The sequence below is a fragment of the Trachinotus anak genome, unplaced genomic scaffold (assembly GCF_046630095.1).
Source record: "Trachinotus anak isolate AG129_WGS33_773 ecotype Australia unplaced genomic scaffold, CSIRO_AGI_Tana_v1 ptg000028l, whole genome shotgun sequence".
Lineage (NCBI taxonomy): Eukaryota > Metazoa > Chordata > Actinopteri > Carangiformes > Carangidae > Trachinotus > Trachinotus anak.
The window spans coordinates 19,100,863-19,123,488 of NW_027273879.1; the positions used below are offsets into that span (position 1 = coordinate 19,100,863).

The 22,626-nt window shown below is 40.5% G+C and overlaps 1 protein-coding gene and 5 non-coding genes across 6 annotated transcripts; all 6 read left to right on the plus strand.

Moving 5' to 3' along the window:
• The first annotated feature begins 154 nt into the window (after nt 1-154).
• Nucleotides 155-226, plus strand: trnap-ugg (transfer RNA proline (anticodon UGG)). Its single transcript has one exon. It is a non-coding gene; the product is annotated as a tRNA-Pro (tRNA).
• A 3,866-nt stretch (nt 227-4,092) lies between these two features.
• On the plus strand, nt 4,093-7,275 carry scpp8 (secretory calcium-binding phosphoprotein 8). The gene is made up of 3 exons (XM_071466637.1): nt 4,093-4,249; nt 4,520-4,591; nt 5,252-7,275. The coding sequence occupies exons 1-3, from the start codon at nt 4,118-4,120 to the stop codon at nt 5,795-5,797; spliced, it is 750 nt and encodes a 249-aa protein (XP_071322738.1). The 5' UTR covers nt 4,093-4,117; the 3' UTR covers nt 5,798-7,275.
• A 13,037-nt stretch (nt 7,276-20,312) lies between these two features.
• Nucleotides 20,313-20,384, plus strand: trnap-agg (transfer RNA proline (anticodon AGG)). Its single transcript has one exon. It is a non-coding gene; the product is annotated as a tRNA-Pro (tRNA).
• Nucleotides 20,385-20,797: 413 nt separating this feature from the next.
• On the plus strand, nt 20,798-20,869 carry trnap-agg (transfer RNA proline (anticodon AGG)). The gene has a single exon. It is a non-coding gene; the product is annotated as a tRNA-Pro (tRNA).
• Nucleotides 20,870-21,195: 326 nt separating this feature from the next.
• trnap-cgg (transfer RNA proline (anticodon CGG)) lies at nt 21,196-21,267 on the plus strand. The gene has a single exon. It is a non-coding gene; the product is annotated as a tRNA-Pro (tRNA).
• Nucleotides 21,268-22,307: 1,040 nt separating this feature from the next.
• trnap-ugg (transfer RNA proline (anticodon UGG)) lies at nt 22,308-22,379 on the plus strand. Its single transcript has one exon. It is a non-coding gene; the product is annotated as a tRNA-Pro (tRNA).
• The last annotated feature ends 247 nt before the right edge of the window (nt 22,380-22,626 follow it).

Consider the following 22,626-nt stretch of genomic DNA (forward strand, 5'->3'; position numbering starts at 1 on the left):
GACTTAGCTACTTCAGTAAAGTACAAGCACCACCTTTATTATTGTGTTGCATTGTCACGCTTAATGCTATAACAAGTGCTAATGGAAATGGAGAATAAACACTGTAAATCAAAGGGTGTGTGAGATTTTTACTGTGATAAACAGTTTAATCAGCGGCTCGTTGGTCTAGGGGTATGATTCTCGCTTTGGGTGCGAGAGGTCCCGGGTTCAAATCCCGGACGAGCCCGATGTTCAGAATGATAAAGTCAAAAGAAATGTCTGTAAATGTGTCAAAGCAGGCTATTTGGTTGCTATGAAGTAGTGTACACACTCTTTAGTGTAGAAGCCACAACAAGACTCTGCTACTTTGTGAAGACTGTTTCCCAAAAAGGATTTGCTTATGTAAAGTGTCCTACCTTAAAATTATTGTATCATTGGCGTGCCAACAGCAGCCAGGTGGTATTTGGGATGAGCGTGCAGGAGACTTGATGGAAACACCGTCAACACACCCACTCTCTCACTCACTGAATTCTCTGGACAACCATCAGCTTGATTCACACGTTGGCTCAAAAGGACATAACATGGACTTTGTACCAGAGAGCTGGCAGGGTAACGTCTGGTTAATGTCTGGTCCAACTGATTCAAACATGTGGCTTCTCAGGTACAGCTCCTCTGTAATGTACAGAAAAGGTCAGGGTTGCAGTGCACCTGTGAAAGCAGCTTGTTACTGTGAGATGTGGGGGGGATTAATGATGCTGAGGAGGGCCTGAGGTTCAACCCCTCCTTCCACCCAACATGATATTTTTTTCTCCACATAGATTATCTTGCTATCTCCAGAAATTGCAGTGTTACGCTTGATGCTAGAAATTGTGTCACAGCAACATAAGATATAGAGCAATTTTGTCATTTTGACAACAACACGCTTCTTGTCATGACTTTTGTAATAGTCCAGTAAAATCTGATGCGAAACAACAATAGCATGAGGAAGCTCTGTGATGTTAACAGGAGCAGCATTGCTGACACATCCTTCTGGAAATGTTGTAAGCCTGTGCTTGAGCAAGACCTGGGAGATTCTCAGCGGCCAGCAAACAGCCAGAGTATATTTATTTATATTTACATATTCTTATGAAGTGGGCAAGATGTCCTAAAATATAAGGCTAAAATAAAGGTTTTATTCATGAAAACAGGAAGAGGGCACAGTCTGGTCTTAAATTATCACAGAGGAAAATAAGTGTGACAAGGCAGAGGGGGAATCTTTTACTGTTAACTCCTACAACCTTGATTCACTTACTTAACCTCAAAGTGTCCTGTTGCAATGTTTTGTTTTTACAGTTTAATCATGAAGAAAAGTTTAGCTTGAATGTGTTAGCTGTCCTGAACATGACCATACCTGAGCAAAGACTACGGCTGGATGATGGTAATAATTGACCAGATTAGAAATTTTCCAGTGAAGGGCTCTGGATAAAGTGGAATCAATGTGGCTGACACTGTTTCCCCAGTTATTTCTGACTCAGACTCCAAGCAAATTTACCTTGGTTCACATTAGATACGTGGATGAAGGAGTATTCACAGCAGGTTTATGTCTCATGCTGATGGAGACGTGCAGTGTGTGTGCTGTGATAATGTTGCATGTGTGTATTTTACCAGCAATAATGACATTAACAGCCTTATTACAGATGTAAAGAGACTGTCCTCCTACACAAAACGAGCCCACAGGTCGTCTGTGCAGCCGGTTATTATGACCCATAGTTACATTTTGTTGTTAGGTCACATGTAGTGGTCACAGTAACTATGACAGGAGCAAAGAGAAAAGCGCTGTAACGTAGTTTATAGAGCGACAAAGTCCACACAGGAGGAGGTTGGGGTGGATGGATGGGTCAACAAAACAGGAATATGACACAGGAGAGCCGTGTTCGATTCCCATGTGAAAGTAGCAGTTTGTTGTGTCTCTTATCCGTGACCGTTCGACAAAGTTAACCTCGTTGTTATCATTGTAACCATGGCAACAAAGATTGTCTAATGTTGTACTTATTTTAGTCCAAATCACCATCTTTTCCTAAACTTAACCAAGCCATGACTGTTTTTAAAGTAACCATTGCAACAAAGATGCAATGTGCCACCCTTGGTACAGTCCATGTATTTGTTACTGTAACCATAGCAACCATGGTTTCAGGAGACAATCCTATGGGTCGTATCAGAGGGTTGAAAAAAACAACCTGCATGGTTGTTCAGGTTGGAGGACTGGTTGGAGTTGTGGATGTAAATATACTGTTTGTCCTGCAGTGCGATAATAGAACAGGAGGCTTTCTCATGATATTATGTGTTCATTATGTGTATCATTATGTGATAACATGTTCAGATTATTGAATGAATCAGCTGTTACAGAATCCACAGTGCACGTAAGTCAGGCACGATGCATCTATCTCTCAGTGCAGTGTGGTGCCTTTGAAAATGTGACACCAAATAATTAAGATTCATCCTCAGGGAACCATGGATATCTACAAAGTTTTGTGCTAATCCATCTCATATGTTGTGACATATTTCACCACACAAGTAAACAAATCGACCTGTTGGTGGAATTAGATGAAAAGTCAGACAATCAGATGCTCTGGGCACCTCTGGGACATCTCATGTCAATCTGCCCAATAGCTGTCATGTCAACCTCATGTTAACCTAAAAGAAAATGTCCATCATATTTATCACAACCATTTTACAGGGGCCAAGGTGAGCTGAGCCTTCGGTGATTTTGGTGATGGGAAGAGAGAGAAAGAGAGGAGAGGGAAGTTTTAGAGTGATAAAGTAACACAGTGGTGTCACAAGCACAACCACACACAGACACACACACACACAGACACACACACACACACACACAGACACACACACACACACACACACTGTTGGATCAAAGTGTGGCTCCACTCTAACTCCACTGTAAGATTCCACCGTCTGCTGCACACTGCTGGTTTCTGTCTGCGTTTCTCTACCACGTCATTCAGTCTTTCATCACCATTTGTCATTTCTCAATCAGCTCCTGTCACCATACTTAACTTACATGTCTTCCACCATCCCTTCCTCCACAGCTTGAACACTGGCACTGAGGCAAATCCTGAGGTCTGGAACTGTCTGATATGAAGATGATTTGTGGGAAGTTTTTATTGTAAACTGTGTAAAATCTGTCAATCTGTGAAACTGTACAGAACATAAGCAGCATCAGTAGCAACTAGTTTGCAAGCGTGTGTGTGCTTGTGTGTGGCTTTTATGTGACAATGCAATGGTTAGCAGCCGACTTTTCTCAAACTCAGCGACTTGACTCCGATGAGAGTAGCCTGGTTTTAGCTTTAGTTTATCCATGAGATTTGTTCTCTAGATCTGCTGGATTTATTTGGCCACTTGCAAATTGCAGTTTTTAGGATTATTTATTGTTGACTATTTGCAATTTCCCTTTTAGACGTAGCGGTCTACACCACATGGTAGCAGCACATTTCTCTCATAGTTTTAAAAATCTTATTTTGAATATAAGAGTCCATGAAAGAACAGATAATTAGATATAAATGAAGTTTTGTTGGGGATGGAGGTGGGTTTAAAATTAAATACATTATGGGATTATGTATTATTATATTCTATGGCTTTAGTTTTAGATTACACAAGCAATCATTAGCTTACAGTGCTAAAGAACACTCATAGAGGACCCAGTAACAAGTGTTGAAGTCTGGCTGTTAGTGACCAGTCAATAGTTCTTAATGCCCAATCAAAGCAGTCTAACACCAGACCTAATGTCTAATCAATCCAGTTTTCCACAGGTGAACTCCAGTCAAGTTGTAGACACATCTCATAGATAATTAAATTAAACAGGATGCACCTGACCACAATCTGCCACAGTAAAACATCTGATTACTTTTGTGCATTATCACACAACATTTGATTAGAGTGTACTTCAGGTGTTTGTGGTGTTTCGTCCATCCCATGTAGGAGATTAAAAATAGTAAAATAAATATATATGTGCCAAAGAAAAATAAAAACATAACTCAAGAAACAACACCTCCTCAGCTCCTCCCCTCCACTCTAACCGCAGGATATCCAGTGTTGCTCAACCACTCAACCATCACTCAGCCCTGCCCAGCCCCTCAGGCAGCATATAATGAACCAGTCCTGTGTGGAGGTCAGACATCTGTCTGCCCTCAAACAGAGAAACAGTGATCACAGCTGCACAGAATCCTATTGTTTTATAGCAGATTTAAAAGAAGTTCAAATAAGGTGCTGCAGAAAACTGGTAAGTCTTTATATTTATTACCATGTTTTATTTCTATTTTATTTTTTTCTTTTTCTTCTAATTTATATTTCATGATTTTTTATGGGTTTATGAGAAAGTGACCAAGTATGGGATTATTTACCTCTTTTGGCAACGTGATGGATTTTATATCAGCCACATTATCTGCCGTAATGTTCATTCAGAGTTTCCAGTAGAAACTTGATTCTAACACACAGCCTCTGTCAGCGTGTAAATGACTCTGTTTTCGCTTGTGGCTTTCCTTCTTGGCAGGCAGGAGGAGAGATGAAGCTTCTGACAACCGCCCTTGTCATCATATATCTTACAACAACCTCTGCCAGGCCGGTGAGCTAACCACAGCACTGCATATTAATCTTTCCCTCCAAACTTCTCCTTTCTCTCTCACTGACTGTGCCTTTCATGTTGTTCTAACTCGCATTCCCACAAAAACTGGAACATGATGCCTGATAGCTGCAGTATCCATATACAAAATGTCAGGAGAATTCAAATTCAGTTTGACATTCAAAGACATAATTAGACAATTCACTGGATTGTGTTTAATTATTGTTTTAATGCATTGTTAAAGTGATATTTTGCCTGCACCCAGCATCAATGTAATGTTATAAAGATGTTGGACATTACATTGGACAGATTTTCAACCAAATATCAATGTCTAATTACATTGGTGGACAGCTGCCTGATTTTTTTTTTTTTAAAGCTAACATTAATTGCTGGATCGCGATGGGACAGTCTGCGGGAGCAAAGTTGGATGTGCATCACATCTCTCCACCATCCTGACCTCCACACCCACACTTTCTGATACTTTCTTCTTCTGTGCATAAAGCACCTACTACCACCTGCACTGGCACTGATGTGATGTCTGTCCTGCAGAATCATCCAGCATTAAGTCAGATTTCTATAACTAAGAAATCAGACAAGGAATTGTGGCTTTTATTTGCCATTATCTGACTGCAGTGACTCATTCATTTCACTTGTCCTCCACAGTTCCTAAGGTACTGGCATCACAATGCCAACATCCCTGACAGTGGTATGAAACACGGACGGCCGATCTGGGGAAACAGATTTTGGCAGTATTTCAACCATAGACACTCTTCCTCAGAGTCGTCAGAGTCATCAGAATCCAGTGATTCTTCAGAAATTCGATCTTCTGAGGAGTCATCAGAGGAAGTCACTGATCAGACCACGACACCTGTGACAGCTGCTGCCACGACGACTGCTGTCACGACGACTGCTGCCACAACGACTGCTGCCACAACCACCCCTGACATGACCACCCCTAACATGACCACCCCTAACATGACCACCCCCGACATGATCACCCCTGACATGACCACCCCTAACATGACCACCCCTAACATGACCACCCCTGAAAGGGGTGCACTCACCCCTGAACCAATCACAGTGGAAACAGACAGGCCGAACGTGGCAGAGACCACACCCATTGCCATGTCAACCCCCGGTCCGACTCGCTGTGTTACCTTCGATATTCCAACACCAACTCCCACCACAGAGAGAAGAGGAGACAACTAACAACAAGGTGTCAGTCTTGTTAACCATCTGTAATTTTACAACTAGCTGTAGCCAGTAGGGTGAACGGGGCTTTAGCAGCTTTGGAGGTAAAGTTTACCAAATAAGCAGAGATACTCAGTAAGGACAGTATCACTAACCCATAAGGGGTGAGTTGTAGCAGTGTGTATTGAGTGTTATTCTTAATGAGCAATTTTATTGTTATTTTATTGTATTATTATTTTTTTTTTTTTTCATTTAAAGCTCTGTTCCAATATGTTTGATTGGCAGACTTACTTATTTATACCACCGTCAGCAAGTACAGACGTAAATGCAAAATAATGGACAATGGGAAAGATAGCCTAGAAAGGTTCCAGGTTTAGAGTGTTAGCACGTTTCCATCTATCAGATTAGCCTCCATCTTCACACAAAAATCACATTTCACACTGAGCTTATAAAAAAATTTAAAAAATAAAAAAAAGAGTGGGAATGGGGGATTCATTTTAAATTACAGCGGGACCAGAGAGTCTGCTGAAAAAAAGCAGCTGTAATTATCACTTGGGTGGGAGTTAAAAATTACCCATAAAAACTCAAATAAATCTAGTCTTTATGGAGCTTTTGGTTGTATTTAGAGATATTAAAGGTGGTAAACTCAAAGCTGATTTTTATTAATATCTGCTGCCACCACTAGTTAATGTGGAAGTTTACATTTTCTGTAATCAATATATATATATATATATATATATATATATATATATATATATATATATATATATATATATTATTAAATACTGCATATTACTCTAAATATTGTTCAGTTTAAAAAAAGCAAAACATTATTTTGTTTGAAATATATATTCAGATGTATATGGCTCAGTAAAGTACTCCCAGTTTTCTCCCAGTGTGCCAAAGTAGTTCATTTTAACTTTTAAATAAGTTTAAAGTATTCATTTTTAATTTTCTTTTTTTGCTATTTAATAAGAATTTTCAGCACCTGTGGCACAGGTTTATCAAAATAAACAAACATCTCAAACATCTTATTAATCTGACCTGGAAAAAACAAACAGTATTTGATGTGCTGATTCATCACAGTTGAGTATTTACAGAGAGACAAACGTTGTTACGACATATTTCACTGACGCTTTACCAGAAAACAGGGATGGAAGTATCCAGAGTATCCCACTGTATCCCACGGCAGTGCGTTTATAGTTTGTGGAGGGTGTGTCCTGGTTGTCCTGTTTGTGGTGTTAGCACTTGTCTGTTGTCAATGCATGTTGACTTCATTATTGCTGCAGTGGTTTTGTTTAATTATGTGCTGTGAATTTATCTTTTCCCAAATTAAATATGGCCCAAAGAGATCTGGAGACAACATCTTAATGTTGTTTGTTTCTGTTTTAACTTGTGTCAAACTTCATTTTGTTGAACAGGAATTTGCATGATTGTATCTGTTGTATTAAATAGTTACAGTATTTCTAATAGAGAAAAATAAACTATCTAAATTATCAGAGAAGAGCAATCTTTGTGTCTCGGTGCCTAATAGATAGATAGATAGATAGATAGATAGATAGATAGATAGATAGATATTCCTTTATTAGCCCCACAGAGGGGAAATTTACATTATTACAGCAGCAAAGTGGACAGTGCAAGAGATAAAAAAGCAAATATTAGTATCAAATACTGTGTGTATGCCCACAACAAACTTTCCTAACGGTGTGTATGTTTGATGAACGCTACAATGTGTTGGGGTTAGGGTTTGCTGCTGCTCCAGTAAGCCACACTGGGAAGATCACTAGACCCCTGGTCTATCAGCTTCTGCAGTGCTTTGTAGTATCTGCTCAGTTACACTGCAGATCCCATGTGTCTTCACAACTGATCTGACTGGCTTGTTTTTTTTAAAACATTGACAGACACACCTCTGTCAGTCTTTCTTTTCCACTGCCGAGGCTTATACAATGATATATGATGAGAGAATATGATCAAAATTAATGAAATGCTTTCAGTGCTATGTAAGGGGATGATTGTAACACCTGCAGATGTTAAGCATGTCTGTCTGAGTATGTTGTGTATTTACTTTATGGCATTGCCAGTATGTAAGAGGCCTGCCAACAGATTTCATCATCATGTAGTTGGAAACATCCCCGGATTCTGGGCTTTTTGTGAATGAGATTTTGCGTGTTCTCACATTCCCCTCACCCATATACACTCAATATACTGCAAAACACAATAACGGTTAAATGGAGATATTTTGGCGAAGACAGAAAAATGAACAAAGCGCACACGCTAACTTTTTACCGTAGAAACTGTAGGTTGTATTTCGTCTTGTACAACAAAGTAGAAAACTGCTCTTACTGAAATGATGACCCCTCAGCTTCAGGGGGGGTCCGCAGTTGATTCCCGTGCGTCATGAGCGCACAGGTGGTCCGCGGACTGTGCGGACTTCCGGTCATCTGTCGGAGTGAAGAAAAGACGCGTTGAACTCATTTAATGACAGGAATTAATCTGTTGATACTGACGTGACAGCACAGTAAAATACAATCAGATAAAATAAAAAGAAGAAGAAACTAAGAGAACAGTTGATTTCAACTTGAATGCTGTGTTCATTCATTCATGAGGAATGAGCTGTATGTGCGCATGCGCGCGTCTGTGAGAGCGCGAGAGAGAGAGTTGCCTTAATGACGTAGGCTATGTGAGAGAGAGAGACGGGAAATGCCTTTGATCCATGTGACGTCATATAGGGGAACGTCTATATATAGAGCTGGTTTTTAAAATCTGCATTTTTGTTTTCACTCCAGACAAGTGACTTCAAACGCACACTCTTCAACCACAGTGAGAATTCAAACACTGAACATTCACAGTAAGTTGTAAACAAAGTGAAGCAGTTACAGCAGCTTTGTAAAACAACAATCTTCTGTTATGGACCAATCCGTATCCATGATGGACAACTCTACCGTCGTCACACCCGAGGCTCTTTTGCCCGTGGTGAATAAATATTTTGAAAGGTTCTCTGCAGTACAGTGGAACATGTTATCTGCAGGGATTCAGGACTCAGCCACAACAGCTGCACTGACTGACTTGTGTACAGAAGTGATACAGATTCTCTGTACAATTGTCCTGAGAGTTGTGAAGCCAATGCTTGAGGACAGCTCTCACCAGAGGGAATCTCAGGCCGATATAAACATATTTCTAGAGAACCTCAACACAAATGTGGGAGACTCGCTCTCTCGGAGCTTTGCTCTCGCTCTCGATGTCCCACAGGAGAAATATGACAGTGCTGAACAGCTGACAGCACTAGTCGAAGAGGAAGTTTCACAGAAGGTAAACTCCATTGTGTCTGCAGCCATCAACAGCCCTGTTTGGCCGTCACAGCCGGCTGTTTTTGTCAGTGGCTCCGTGTCCAACATCAGATCTCTTGGTCAAATGGTGTCTCACGCTACCAAATGTCTGAGAAGATATTTGGATAGACTGAAGTTCCAGTGCCTGGGAGAGTGTTGGCAGCCAAAAATCACAGAGTCTTCCTCATACAAAAGCTCTGAGTCAACACCAGAGGTCCTTGAAATAGAGGAACCAGAGAAATGTGAAACACCTCAGAGTGTAAAATCAAAGATTTCCGTCCCGTCTGCCACTAAAGCTGTGACTGACATTTTTCTAAAATGGTCCAGCAAGACACCAGACATGGAAGAAGAGGGCGATGATTCTCCCCGGTCTGACATCTCTCTGGATGCTCAGGATGCAGCGTCTGATATCGTTCAAGTTATAAAAGAAGATCTGCATTATGACAACTTTGAATATGTTGCCGGATGCAGTGAGAAAAGCATCTCTCCAACACCTCATTTTGATATGAGGTTAATCTTCAACAAGGTGAGAGAGTTTTTTGCCTCACAGGCCAGACCTTCAGACGACACCACCGACTCCATCCAGATCTACCACAAACAAAGATTTTCCAGGTTTGCCCAAGAACAATATGTAAAAATGGTGGCAGAGCTGAAGAGCAAGTTTAGGACAAGACGCCTAGAGTTCCTGGTGAGGCTCAAGCAGGGTGCATGGTTCCCTCAGCTGACACTCACTGAAGATGAATGTCTGATGCCAGGAGCTGTTCCAGAGTCTCCCAGGCCTACACCTGAAACTCCCAGTCCAACCAGCATGGTGTCAGAGGTCAGCATGAGGACCAAGAGGTCTACAGTTAATTCTGAGGCCATAAAAACTGATGTTGACAGACTGTTTCACAAGTTACACCAGCCAGAGGATCCTGCAGCCAGCAAAACACTGGAGAACATCAAGGCCAGTGGCGAGACCAGGAAGTTCTCAAAGGAACTGGTCGATAAACTGTACGAACATCTGATGGCTGGCCTGACAGATCAAATTCCCGTGGTTTCAACGGACAGATGTCTTTCAGACTCTGTCATCCCTGAATTAACCAGGAAGGCCACCCGGTCACCGTTTTCTCCTGAGGTTCTGTACGCCATTACAGAGGACTCAGTGGAGAAGTTCCTACAGAAGGTGTTACTGTGGATAGACAAAGAACCATCAGAGAAAACCAACTACAGTGAGGAAGTGTCTGGTGCACTGACTGACATCCAGGATGTAATCACAAAGATGCTGTCCACACCAGAAGAGGAGGACATCATGAGACTGGAGTCCCCTGAAGCCAGAGACCAGCAGATCCCAACACCTTCTTATTTAAGTCAGACACCACCTCCTGAGGCTGCACCATCTGAATCCGTCAGAGAGGATGGCTTCAATGTCTGTGACCATGCTGATGGTCGTGAGTTGACCTCACCCAAGTTGGCTCCAGGAGAATCTCCTGACAAACGCTCTGAGCCTCCAGCAGTTTCTTCCCCCAGTCATGAAGGACGTCCCCCCACTCCTGATGGATGTCCCCCCAGTCCTGAAAGATGTCCCCCCACTCCTGAAGGATGTCCCCCCAGTCCAGTGTTAACCCCTGAGGAGCTCGGTCAGGGGCTCTTTGCAGAGTCAACTGATAGCTCCTCTTCTACATCAGATGAGATGACCAACTACCTCATGACTGCTCTTCTCCTGAGGCTCCTCACAAAAGTCCCGAGCAAAACCGATGGATCCCAACAGCCAGTCGACATCGACGCCATCACCAAGCGTCTGTCAGACGCGGCGCAGGATCAAGTCAACATCTGTGGCTCTTCTTTTGGAAAATCCAAGGACAAGCTGAGGAAAATCAACAAGGCCCTGACTAAAGACCTTCACACGGAGTTTGGCTCTCCAGAAAAACTACTGGAGGCCGCCACAGCATCAGACGACACATCTTTTGATGATGCTCTTGTGAGGTATCTAGAGATCCACCTGAATGCCGTCCTCAGTCCACCCAAGAAGAAGAAGTCCAAAGTTGCCCGGTTTTTCTCATCTGTGGGGAAGGCTTTGATCAAGCCCTTCATGTGGTGCATCAAGGGCAACCAACAACCCCCCTATATACCCTCCCCCTTCCCCCACATCCCCAACCCCTGCCCCTTCCCCAATCCTGCATTCATCTTGACGGAAACCACAACCAGGTTCTCAAATCTTCACGCCCACCCTCCACCTCACCTGACTTGTCGCAGGTCAGATGAGATGAAAAGTCGTCCAGAACCTAGAGAGCTGCTTTCCTTCAAGATGAATGCCATCAACAGACCTTTCTCACAGTGAACATTTTGACAAATAACTGTCAGCTGATTGTAAATCTTTTGTGGTTTACAAGTCAAAAAGTCCGCTGTGAGAAACATCCAGGCCTGCACGGTGGCTCAGTGGTCAACACCATCCCCGTGCTGGCATGGGTTTACTCCGGGTGCTCCGGTTCCCCCCCACATTTTAAATAATAAAAAAATTCAGAATCATAATCACATTTTGATTTCAGCTGTGTTTTCCTCTGTTCTCAAGTTCACAAGGTATAAATATGAAATTCAGGTAGATTAGGACTAAAAATGTTGTTGTGTGTATTCCTTAGGTGCCTGTTTAATTTTCACATCATTACAACAAGTTGAGCTTCACAGAAGAAGATGTTTACTTTGTCTGATGGAATTAACCAGAAGACATGTAACAGTCTAATCCTATATTACAAAGGTGAAGACAGATCTGGATCTAATGTGTTTCACACCAAAAAGTTCTTATGTAGAGTAACTATTAACAAAAGCATCCAGTGGCGGATACGAGATGATATGGTTCACCTCTGAACCTCAGGTCTCCCTTCTGGAGCAGGAGATCCATCTAATAGTGCACAACTAATGCAATTAGTAGGCTAAAGTCAATCATTTAATTCATAATATTGTGAATACAGGCCTATAGTTTCATATACATGTTATTTTCTGGGTTGTGTAAAATCTTTAAAAAATAATACAAAATGAATCTGCACACCAAGGTGAATTGGTTTAGTCTTGACTCTTGGTTGACGGTGTGTCGATGAAGTAATAATAAGTAATAATAATTAGATTCTCTTCAGTGTGTTATTCTACTTGTGTGATGAAGGACTTGTTACAATTTGTATTTGTGATTGTATATATTTTTGGTATTATCACTGTACATGTTGTTCTGATATTTAATAAAAAGTTAGTTTGTGCAAAATGGTGTGTTTTGTTGAGGGGGTAACGACTACAAAAAAGTATGTGTGTGTTTGTGTATGTGTGAACCACCACTGATTACAATGGCATTGCAATGTTTGTAATTTACCTCTCTAATTGTTTTATAGTCTATTTTAAGACACTCTAAATGGAGGAAAATTATATGTTAAACCAGTTTTTTAATGAAAAAAATTCTTACAAAGGTGTTTCTGCTGCATATTACTAAGATGGGAACAGTTTCATTTCACAATTTTCATTTCATGGACAGGTGCATTTGAGGGTTCTGCCAATGGTTATTTCTGTATAATTTTAAATGTTTCTGCACCAAACATTGTTTCATTTAAATACCTATGTATGTATCTAAAGAGATACACCATCAGAGATTAATGAAAGAATCATTATTCCATGTACAAATCAAAGAAACACCTATTAGATCATATAGTGTAGGGAAGGACATGTCAAAGGAGTCACAGGATACATCTCTGACATACTCATGGTCAGAATAACATTTACTCTGATATATTGAGGGTTTTGCTAACATCTATTAATTAATGCAAACAAAGGGTTCATCTGGGATTTGAACCCAGGACCTCTTGCACCCCAAGCAAGAATCATACCCCTAGACCCACAAGCCCCAGATAATCCCATCTCTCACAAACCTTTTTCACCGGGCTTATCTTCATTGCCAGTAATATTAGTGAAAACCTCAAGGGTGACACTGCAACACAGTAATGAACTTTGGCTCCTTGTTACGTTTCAGATGTGTGAGTTTTTAGAAGTTTCACTCTGAACTTCTCAGATTGTTGTAAATAATTGTCTGATACCCAAAGAGATAAAACTCTCCAGTATTAAGATAAAAAGAATAAAGAATTCTGTATCCTGTGTTTGGTTGTGCTGTGAGTATTTGCAATGCATGTGTCAGTGGATAAAGTTGTTTTCTGAATTTTTTGCATGTGTTTTCTTACTTAAGTATTCAATTCAATTCAATTTTATTTGTATAGCGCCAAATCATAATATACATTATCTCAAGGCACTTTACAGGGTAAGGTCAAGACCTTACTTTGTTAAAAAGAAAAACCCAACAGTTCCCACAAAGAGCAAGCGCTTGGCGACAGGGGGGAGGAAAAACTCCCTTTTAACAGGAAGAAACCTCCAACAGAACCGGGCTCAGGGTGGGGGGCCGTCTGCCTCGACCGGTTGGGTTTAGGGGAAGATAAAAAGAGGGGGTGGGGGGAGGAGAGAGGAGAGAAGAGAGAGAGAGAGAGACCAGGAACAGCTGTGTAGGTAATGGTGTTATCAATAATAATGACAGGTAACAGTGGTTAATAGTAAAGATGAGTAGTGGTGGATCTGGGTCCTGCTGCTCCCGAGGCAGAGAGACCTGCAGAATGAGGACAGAGAGAGGGAGAGAGAGGAGAAGCACAAACTACGGGAGAGAAAAAAATACAAAGTTAATGGCATGAAGTCATCGAGAGAGAGAGAGGGAGAGAGACAGAAATAGAGAGAGAGCGCCCAGTGAATCATGGGAATCCCCCAGCAGTCTAGCTCTATAGCAGCATAACTAAGGGATGGGTCAGGACATACCTGAGCCAGCCCTAACTATAAGCTTTACTAAACAGGACAGTTTTAAGCCTGATCTTAAAGGTAGAGAGGGTGTCTGCCTCCCGAACCCACACTGGGAGCTGGTTCCACAGGAGAGGAGCCTGATAGCTGAAGGCTCTGCCCCCCATTCTACTCTTACAAACTCTGGGAACCACAAGTTGACCTGCATTTAGAGAGCGAAGTGTCCTATTGGGAAAATAGGGAACTATAAGCTCTCCAAGGTATGATGGTGCCTGGCCATAAATGGCTTTGTAGGTGAGGAGGAGGATTTTAAATTCTATCCTGGAGTTTACAGGGAGCCAATGCAGAGAGGCTAACACAGGAGAGATGTGATCTCGTTTCCTAGTTCCTGTCAGTACTCGTGCTGCCGCATTTTGGATCAATTGGAGGCTTTTTACTGAATTTTTGGGACATCCTGACAATAAAGAGTTACAGTAGTCCAGTCTTGAGGTAACAAATGCATGAACTAGTTTTTCAGCATCCTTTAGACACAGAATGGGTCTGATTTTAGCAATATTGCGCAGGTGGAAGAAGGCTGTCCTAGAGACTTGCTTTATATGTGAAGTAAAGGACAAGTCCTGGTCAAAAATGACACCAAGGTTTCTGACTGTAGCACTGGAGGCCAAGGTGATGTCATCCAGAGTCAGTATATTATCACATAGTGTATCTCTGAGGTGTTTTGGGCCAATTACAATAACTTCAGTTTTGTCTGAATTTAAGAGTAAGAAATTACTGGTCATCCAGGTTTTATGTCCTTAAGACACACCTGAAGCTTGGCTACCTGGTTAGTCTCACCTGGCTTCATGGATAAGTACAGCTGGGTGTCATCTGCGTAACAATGGAAATTTATCTGGTGCCTCCTAATAATGTTTCCTAGAGGAAGCATATATAGACTGAAGAGTATTGGTCCTAGCACCGAACCTTGTGGAACTCCATGACTGACTTTTGTGATGATAGAGGAGTCATTATTAACATGAACAAACTGGAGTCTATCTGACAAATATGATTTAAACCAGCTTAGTGTGGTTCCTTTGATGCCGACCATATGTTCTAGTCTCTGTAATAAAATCTTATAATCGATGGCATCAAATGCAGCACTAAGATCTAGTAGGACAAGTATAGAGACAAGTCCATTGTCTGAGGCTATGAGGAGATCATTGGTAACCTTAACCAGAGCTGTTTCTGTGCTATGATGGACTCTAAAACCTGACTGAAAATCTTCAAACAAACCATTTCTGTGCAAATAATCACATAACTGGTTTGCAACAACCTTCTCAAGGATTTTGGAAATAAAGGGGAGGTTGGATATAGGTCTATAATTGGCTAAAACATCAGGATCAAGAGTAGGCTTTTTAAGTAGAGGTTTAATTACTGCAACTTTAAAAGCCTGCGGTACATAACCAGTTGATAAAGATAAGTTAATCAGACTTAATATAGAGTTGTCGATTAAAGGAAAAACTTCTTTGAACAGCCTTGTTGGAACGGGGTCAAGAAGACAAGTCGATGGTTTAGATGACGAAACTGTTGAAACGAGCTCAGAGAGATGTACAGGAGTAAAACAGTCAAAATATTAACCAGTTACAGTGGACTCTGAGGCTGCTGAACTGGACAGTACATCTGAGCCAGCTGTGGGGAGGAGATGGTGAATTTTTTCTCTAACAGAGACAATTTTATTTGTAAAGAAGCTCATAAAGTGCATTGATCTCCCAGGGCCATTTAGGGAAGTTGTTTCTTCTCTTTAGCTTTATAAATACACATTCGCATTAGGTCCATAAACTGTGACACCAGTAAATATTATGCTGAAATGTGATGTACAACACCACAGGTGGAGTTCTCAGGATATATGTCATGTTAACATGAAACTCACAACAAGACAAGTTTCATACAGTCTTGTCTAAGAGCAGTACCACATACTAATATGGACAGCAAAAGGTCAGAGGTCATTAAACATCGTAGTGGAAATGGAATCATCTGTCTGTCCATCTTAAAAGAGGACACAGTGCACAAAATCAGGTCCATGGTACTAGCTCTTATCCTTCTACATATTGTAAACAGTAGGAGTGTTCAATAATGAAATCAACAGAAAAGTTGATCAAGATTGAATGTGAATGAATGTTCCCGGAGGGGGTCACAGAGGTCAGAGTGTGTGTTCATGTGAACATGATTTGAACAAGCTTTTATCTCTAACTGACTCACTATCAAAAATGACCCATTTGATGTAATTACATCTACCTGTGAATTGTAGGTTTTTGATTCTGCTCATTTAAACTGGTTTTGAGGACTCAAACCTGCAGTACAAACAGTCCCTAACTATTCCAACCTTCAGTGGTGGATGTTACTGTTATTACAGAATAACAGATCACCTTTTAGTTAAGACACAGCTGTTAGAATGTGAAACCTGTCTCACACCTACTCACATCAGTAAAAGAAAATTTTGTCAGCTTTGTTGATTTACTGGTCTAATCAACCTGCAAGAAGTTTAATCATAAGGTGAAGTCAAGCTCAGCATGACACCTGAAACTCTGACATTATTACTCTGACATTAATACTGATTATTGTTCTATTTAAATTGTTCTAAAATGTGTCATTGTTGTGTTGGAGTTGAACTGAAATATGACAAAGTCCAACTGTGACTGGTCCAGCACTGATATCACAGTGATGCAGCTAAGCCAGCTGTCTACTGTGTGGTTAACAAGGGTCTTACCAGGTGTGTGCACTGACAGCTGCTGCTGCTGGTCCTGGGACTTTGTATTGAGGCCACTGAAATGGAAGGTACTGTGAAGAGAATGAAGGTTAATCACCCACAATACACAATCAAAATGTGTGTAAACACATAATTTTTACTGTAAACCAACACAGAACATATTTTCAAACACAGCACTGGATTCATGATTCAGTCCAATAAAATATGGACTGAATCAAGTTGATAAAAAATTACATCTTATGACAGAGCTCCGGCTGGGCCCCTCAAGGACATTCATAGAGCTGTCCCTAAGCCACTCCTGAGGGTCATTGTCCAGTTGTTTCAATGTAAATTCTAATATTGGTGTGAACCTACAGAGGCAGTGTCCTATATCTGCCAGGAGGGGGCACTCTATACATTTGGCAACTTGGTCTCACTCACAGCATTTACTCAGAATGGTCAACATTTTTCATAGATAAACAGGACTGTGTCTCGTAATTGTATAACTGGATGAGTCTCGAGTGTGACTCAGTGTTTTGTATGAAGAAATCACCTTTGTAACAGCCACACACCAACACATTCTGAGCAGTCACTGTGAGTATCAGTGGCCAGCTGATCTCAGTGCTGTGTGGGAGAACTGATCTGATGCTAGTGCAGACAGAAGTTTAAGGCAAAATAACAGTGGGAACACTGCCTTGTTCCTGAAACACATAAGGTCAATAAAGTGTTTGCATTCTTTAGTATATTTGTTCAGAACCAGTATTACCTCGATGTCCTCATGTAATTTGTGATTTAAAAAAATGTCTGTATTACAAATCATTTATTGAAAAAAGTAATTTGATGTTTTTGTTTGGTTGTTGAAAGACATCCTTTCATTTGTGAGAGTGACAAAACACATTTCACAATCATATTACCCCAGTGCAGAACAGGATACTGTTCAGTCAACCTTTTCTTTTACAAATGATGTTTATATGCTTTACTACAACTTAGCAAATACGTTTTGAAAGACATGTAACGATGTCTGGATGGTTTGAACCTACAGGATCTTGCAAAATCTTTGCACTGAATTTCTGTTCAAAACCTTCACTAACATTATATTGTTTTTACTAGAATATCCACTCATGGAAGCAAAGCATGGTTAATGTATTTATAGTTATATCTAGGCAAATGAAAGCATTTGGTGAAGGTTCAGGGAAGATGCTGGTGTTGGAAAAATCTTGATAAAGGCATTAGTGATTTGAAGCACAAGGTGTGTTTATTATTGAATACTTTAAAACTCAGAATAATGAATTTCCCAAACTTGAACCAAAGTAGTCTTAGTAGTAGCCTAAACCTAACCAATCAGTCACAGGAAGCAGCAGGAACCCTGTGCTTTATTTGCAGACTCACTCATGCCGACCACTTCACTACAACTTCTGTTTTACAAGAACATCACATTCCCTGAGCTAGAAAAGTCCACAATGATCCATGGAGCAATTATAATTTGATCCAGTTTCCCACAGTATACTTAATCACATCAGCTTGATGACATTTCCATTGATGTCCAACAATGAACAACTCAAATCTCGATGCTGTTGCAATCCTGTCTGCCTGTGCCATGACTGAGCTGGCCATGAGTCATCATTTTTCAATCATACCGTCATTACTAATAGAAATATACACTCCCACTGCCTTTCAAAGTTGTGTTAGTTCACATACACTTACATGTTTGTCATTGATGTTGGTGCTGTCGAAGAACCATATTTATCAAAGTGCCTTGATATAAATATTATAAATATAAATATATCATAAATAAATATACATATAAGCATCATTTATCAAGACTCCTATACACACTGTAGTTTTATCTATAAAAATGCATCATCTTTTGTATTGTTATTTTTTTATGCTATGATAAAAATAGTAACATATATAACATATATAACATATATGTATATTTCCCTCTTAAAGTAAAGTAGGAGTGCAATGAAGTATTACACAGAAATACTTTACAAGTGAGTTACAAGTACCAAGTTTATGACCCTTTTGCAATGCCACGATTGGCAATGGCTTCAATTAAGACCGTAAATAAACAGGATGTGTGAGAGCTTGCTAGTCCTAAATTGCCCTGTATGAGAGGCTCGTTTGTGTATTTTGGTATGAATGTCAAACAGGGTTTGAGAGATCCTCAGTTCAAATCACGGACGTGTTTAGAATTATACAGAAACTGTCATTAGCAACATGATACAGTCAGAAGAAACATCTGTAAATATGTCACAGCAGACCTACCAGATGAAGTAGTGGGATGTGTTTTTTGGATGTTACAATCTAGCATGTTCAGAACGGTCACAAATTAAAGGTCAGACTAACATAAACTCTCTTAGTAAAGCATTGAGCCACCAGAACAGCTTCAGTGTGTCTTGGTATTGCTTCTACAAGTCTCTGAGCTCTACTGGAGGGATGGAGCAGCATACCTCTTGATTGATTCTTTTTGTTTTTGTTTGTTTGTTTTTTTTTACTTTCATGGCAATTAACATCAGCCCTGTGAAAAAGACATCAGTGGCTCGTTAGTCTAGGGGTATGGTTCTTTCTTTGGGTCTCAGAGGTCCCAGGTTCAAATCCCGGATGAGCCTGTTATTGCCTTCATGGCTGTGAACAAAACCCTCAGAGGAAGTGTATAGTAAAATGACAGGAAGTAATGATGTGTTTCTCTCTGGTAGAGTCTTGTTTACAAGAGTAAAGTAATGGTACATCCCAAAAATGCCCCCCACCATGAAAATGTGTATATATATGTCAGGGCAGGTGAGCTATTTGGACATGTCTCCTCCCAAGGCAATAGGATCTATGTTTGTCTGGCTCTTACTGTGAAATTTGTGTCTCCTCTAACCATTCATTAAGTTCCGTATCTCTTTAGGTATCCCATAGTTATGTAAATGTTAAAATGAAACAACTGAGATGTTTTGCAGCAGAAATGTTTCTTTAGTCAAAAATGTAACGACTTATAGATGATAAGCAACAACAACTAGGATTTTTCTTTCAGCTTTCAAATTCAACTGGTTTATTTAGATTCTCATTTTGGGTGCAAGTGTTTGTGAGTTCAAATGCCAAACAAGTCTGATGTTTAAAATGATACGAAAATGATCAATAGCAAAGACAGCAGAAATGTCTGTAAAGACATGACAGTAGACCTACCAGATGAACTAGTGGGTTGTGTTACTTGGATGTTATAAACTAGCATGTACAGAAGGGTCACATATTAAAGGAAAAACTAACATAACCTCACATAGTAAAGTGTTGGGCCCCCACATGCTGCCAGAACACCTTCAATGTGTCTCGCTGTGTCTCTGGAAGTCTGCTAGACGGATGGAGCACAATGCTTCTTGTCAATTCTTTATTTTTGACTTTAATACTGGATAGTTTTATCTCTTTGGGTACCAAACAGTTATTCAAATGCAACAATCAGAATCAAAGATTTAGAGGAATATGTCTGTTTAGTGAAACTCCTAGACATCTGAAACAGGACAAGGAGCCACAACAAGTCTCTGCTAAGCTTTGTTCTATAAAATGTTTTTTTAAGTCAACTACAAGTACCAAGTATGACTGTGTTGCAGTGCCACCACTGATGGTTTAATGACTATTAATGACAATGAACATGAGCGTTCCAAATAAACTGGGTGTGTGAGATCATTCTTGTCATAAATAGGTTCCAGTTTGTGGCTCGTTGGTCTAGGGGTATGATTCTTGCTTAGGGTGCGAGAGGTCCCGGGTTCAAATCCCGGACGAGCCCGTTGCATGAGCAAGAGGAGAAACGGCTGTTAGAAAAATCCTAAAATTCACCTGTTACCACTACAAATATGGCAGAGAAGATGCACTCTGTGACCTCTCTGGTCATGTTTCCTCCTAAGGCAATGTAATCTAATGTATTGTGTTTCTCTGACTTGTTCAGGATATAATGCGTCTCCTTTAACTGTTCATTAAGGACTGATTGTGTGTCTCTTTATGCCTCACGTTGTTATTTAAATGAAGCAATGTGTTTGAAGCGCAAATGTGTCTCAAGTGAAAAAGCTAACAACTCACAGACATCTGAAAGATGAAAATGAACCACACCTACACTCTGTTTCTTTGTGAAGGGTTTTGGTCGTATTTTAGGGTTGAGCTCAGAATTTCAGATTTTTATTGAGATACAGCTAAGTTTGCTGTGGCTCGTTGGTCTAGGGGTATGATTCTCGCTTAGGGTGCGAGAGGTCCCGGGTTCAAATCCCGGACGAGCCCGTTCTTAGGACTAGAACAGTAGAGTAACATTGTTACAAGTATGTCTTTTTACATCCCTCTTAACAAAATAAAGTATAAAACATATTACTTTGACTTGGTCACAAATTAGAGAAAAAACTAACATAAACTGTTTGAATAAGGTAAACAAAAACAGTGGCGCACAACTCCAAATCCTTAGCAGGGTACTGTATCAGGTCTCTGCTGGACACCATTGTAGAAGGGGTTTGTTATACAAAATGGATATTTAAGTAAAGTAAAATCAGGTCATTAGTTGCAGTGCCATGAGCCCTGTAAAGTTTTAAAGAGATTTTTGTTCGCATCCCTGCGGCTCGTTGGTCTAGGGGTATGATTCTCGCTTCGGGTGTGAGAGGTCCCGGGTTCAAATCCCGGACGAGCCCCTTCCTCGGAATGAAAGGCTACTTCCTCCAAAGCCTAAAAAGGCACCTCCTATGAAACAATATCTGTAACATGTCTGAAGAGATTAGCTGTTTGGTCATGTACAGAATGTTATGAGTCTCATTAAGGGCCAATGTCTGTCTCACATAGTTATCTAAACATTTTAATGAAGCTATCTGAGATGTTTGGAGCAGAAATGTGTCTCTGGTGAAAATGATAACAACTCATACACGGTAAGCAATAACAACTACACTCGGCAGTGTTAATGTAACACTGAAAGAGTCCATTTTAAACGCTCAGTATGTAACTTCTGCCGCTAGGGGTCCCTCAATTTCATGAGCCATTAAAACGCTTTGTCTAGAGAGACGGCTGACTAGAGACAATTTCCCAGCCCACTTTTTTGCCCCTGTCTGCCCCCTCATCTCAGGATGTGTTGGCAATAGTTGGCAATGAGTGTTCCCAACCATTTTCAGTAAAGTCTGCACATACATTTTTTTTTAATTTAAAGATAATTCAATTAAAATAATGGATATAACTATCTGGCATTGTGATGTGGGATATTTGCAATGGAACTAGAAGTTATTCTGGTTTATTAAGGTTTTCATTGTTCTCCTCTAACCATTCAAGATGTCTACAAGCATGTCAGAGGAGATGTACTCAATGAGCTTTTTCATCATGTCCGTCCTAACACAATCCAAAACAAGATTCTACAGAAAAGAAGTCTCCTCTAACAGCTCATTTATTCTTTCATTGAGGTCTGGTTGTGTATCTCCTCACATAGTTATTTCAATGAAACAATCTGAGATGTTTGGAGCAGAAATATTCATAGACATCTGAAAGTGATGACCAGACTCTGCTATTTTGTGATGGGTTGTGTTTTATAAAATTGACTTAGCTACTTCAGTAAAGTACAAGCACCACCTTTATTATTGTGTTGCATTGTCACGCTTAATGCTATAACAAGTGCTAATGGAAATGGAGAATAAACACTGTAAATCAAAGGGTGTGTGAGATTTTTACTGTGATAAACAGTTTAATCAGCGGCTCGTTGGTCTAGGGGTATGATTCTCGCTTTGGGTGCGAGAGGTCCCGGGTTCAAATCCCGGACGAGCCCGTTGTTCAGAATGATAAAGTCAAAAGAAATGTCTGTAAATGTGTCAAAGCAGGCTATTTGGTTGCTATGAAGTAGTGTACACACTCTTTAGTGTAGAAGCCACAACAAGACTCTGCTACTTTGTGAAGACTGTTTCCCAAAAAGGATTTGCTTATGTAAAGTGTCCTACCTTAAAATTATTGTATCATTGGCGTGCCAACAGCAGCCAGGTGGTATTTGGGATGAGCGTGCAGGAGACTTGATGGAA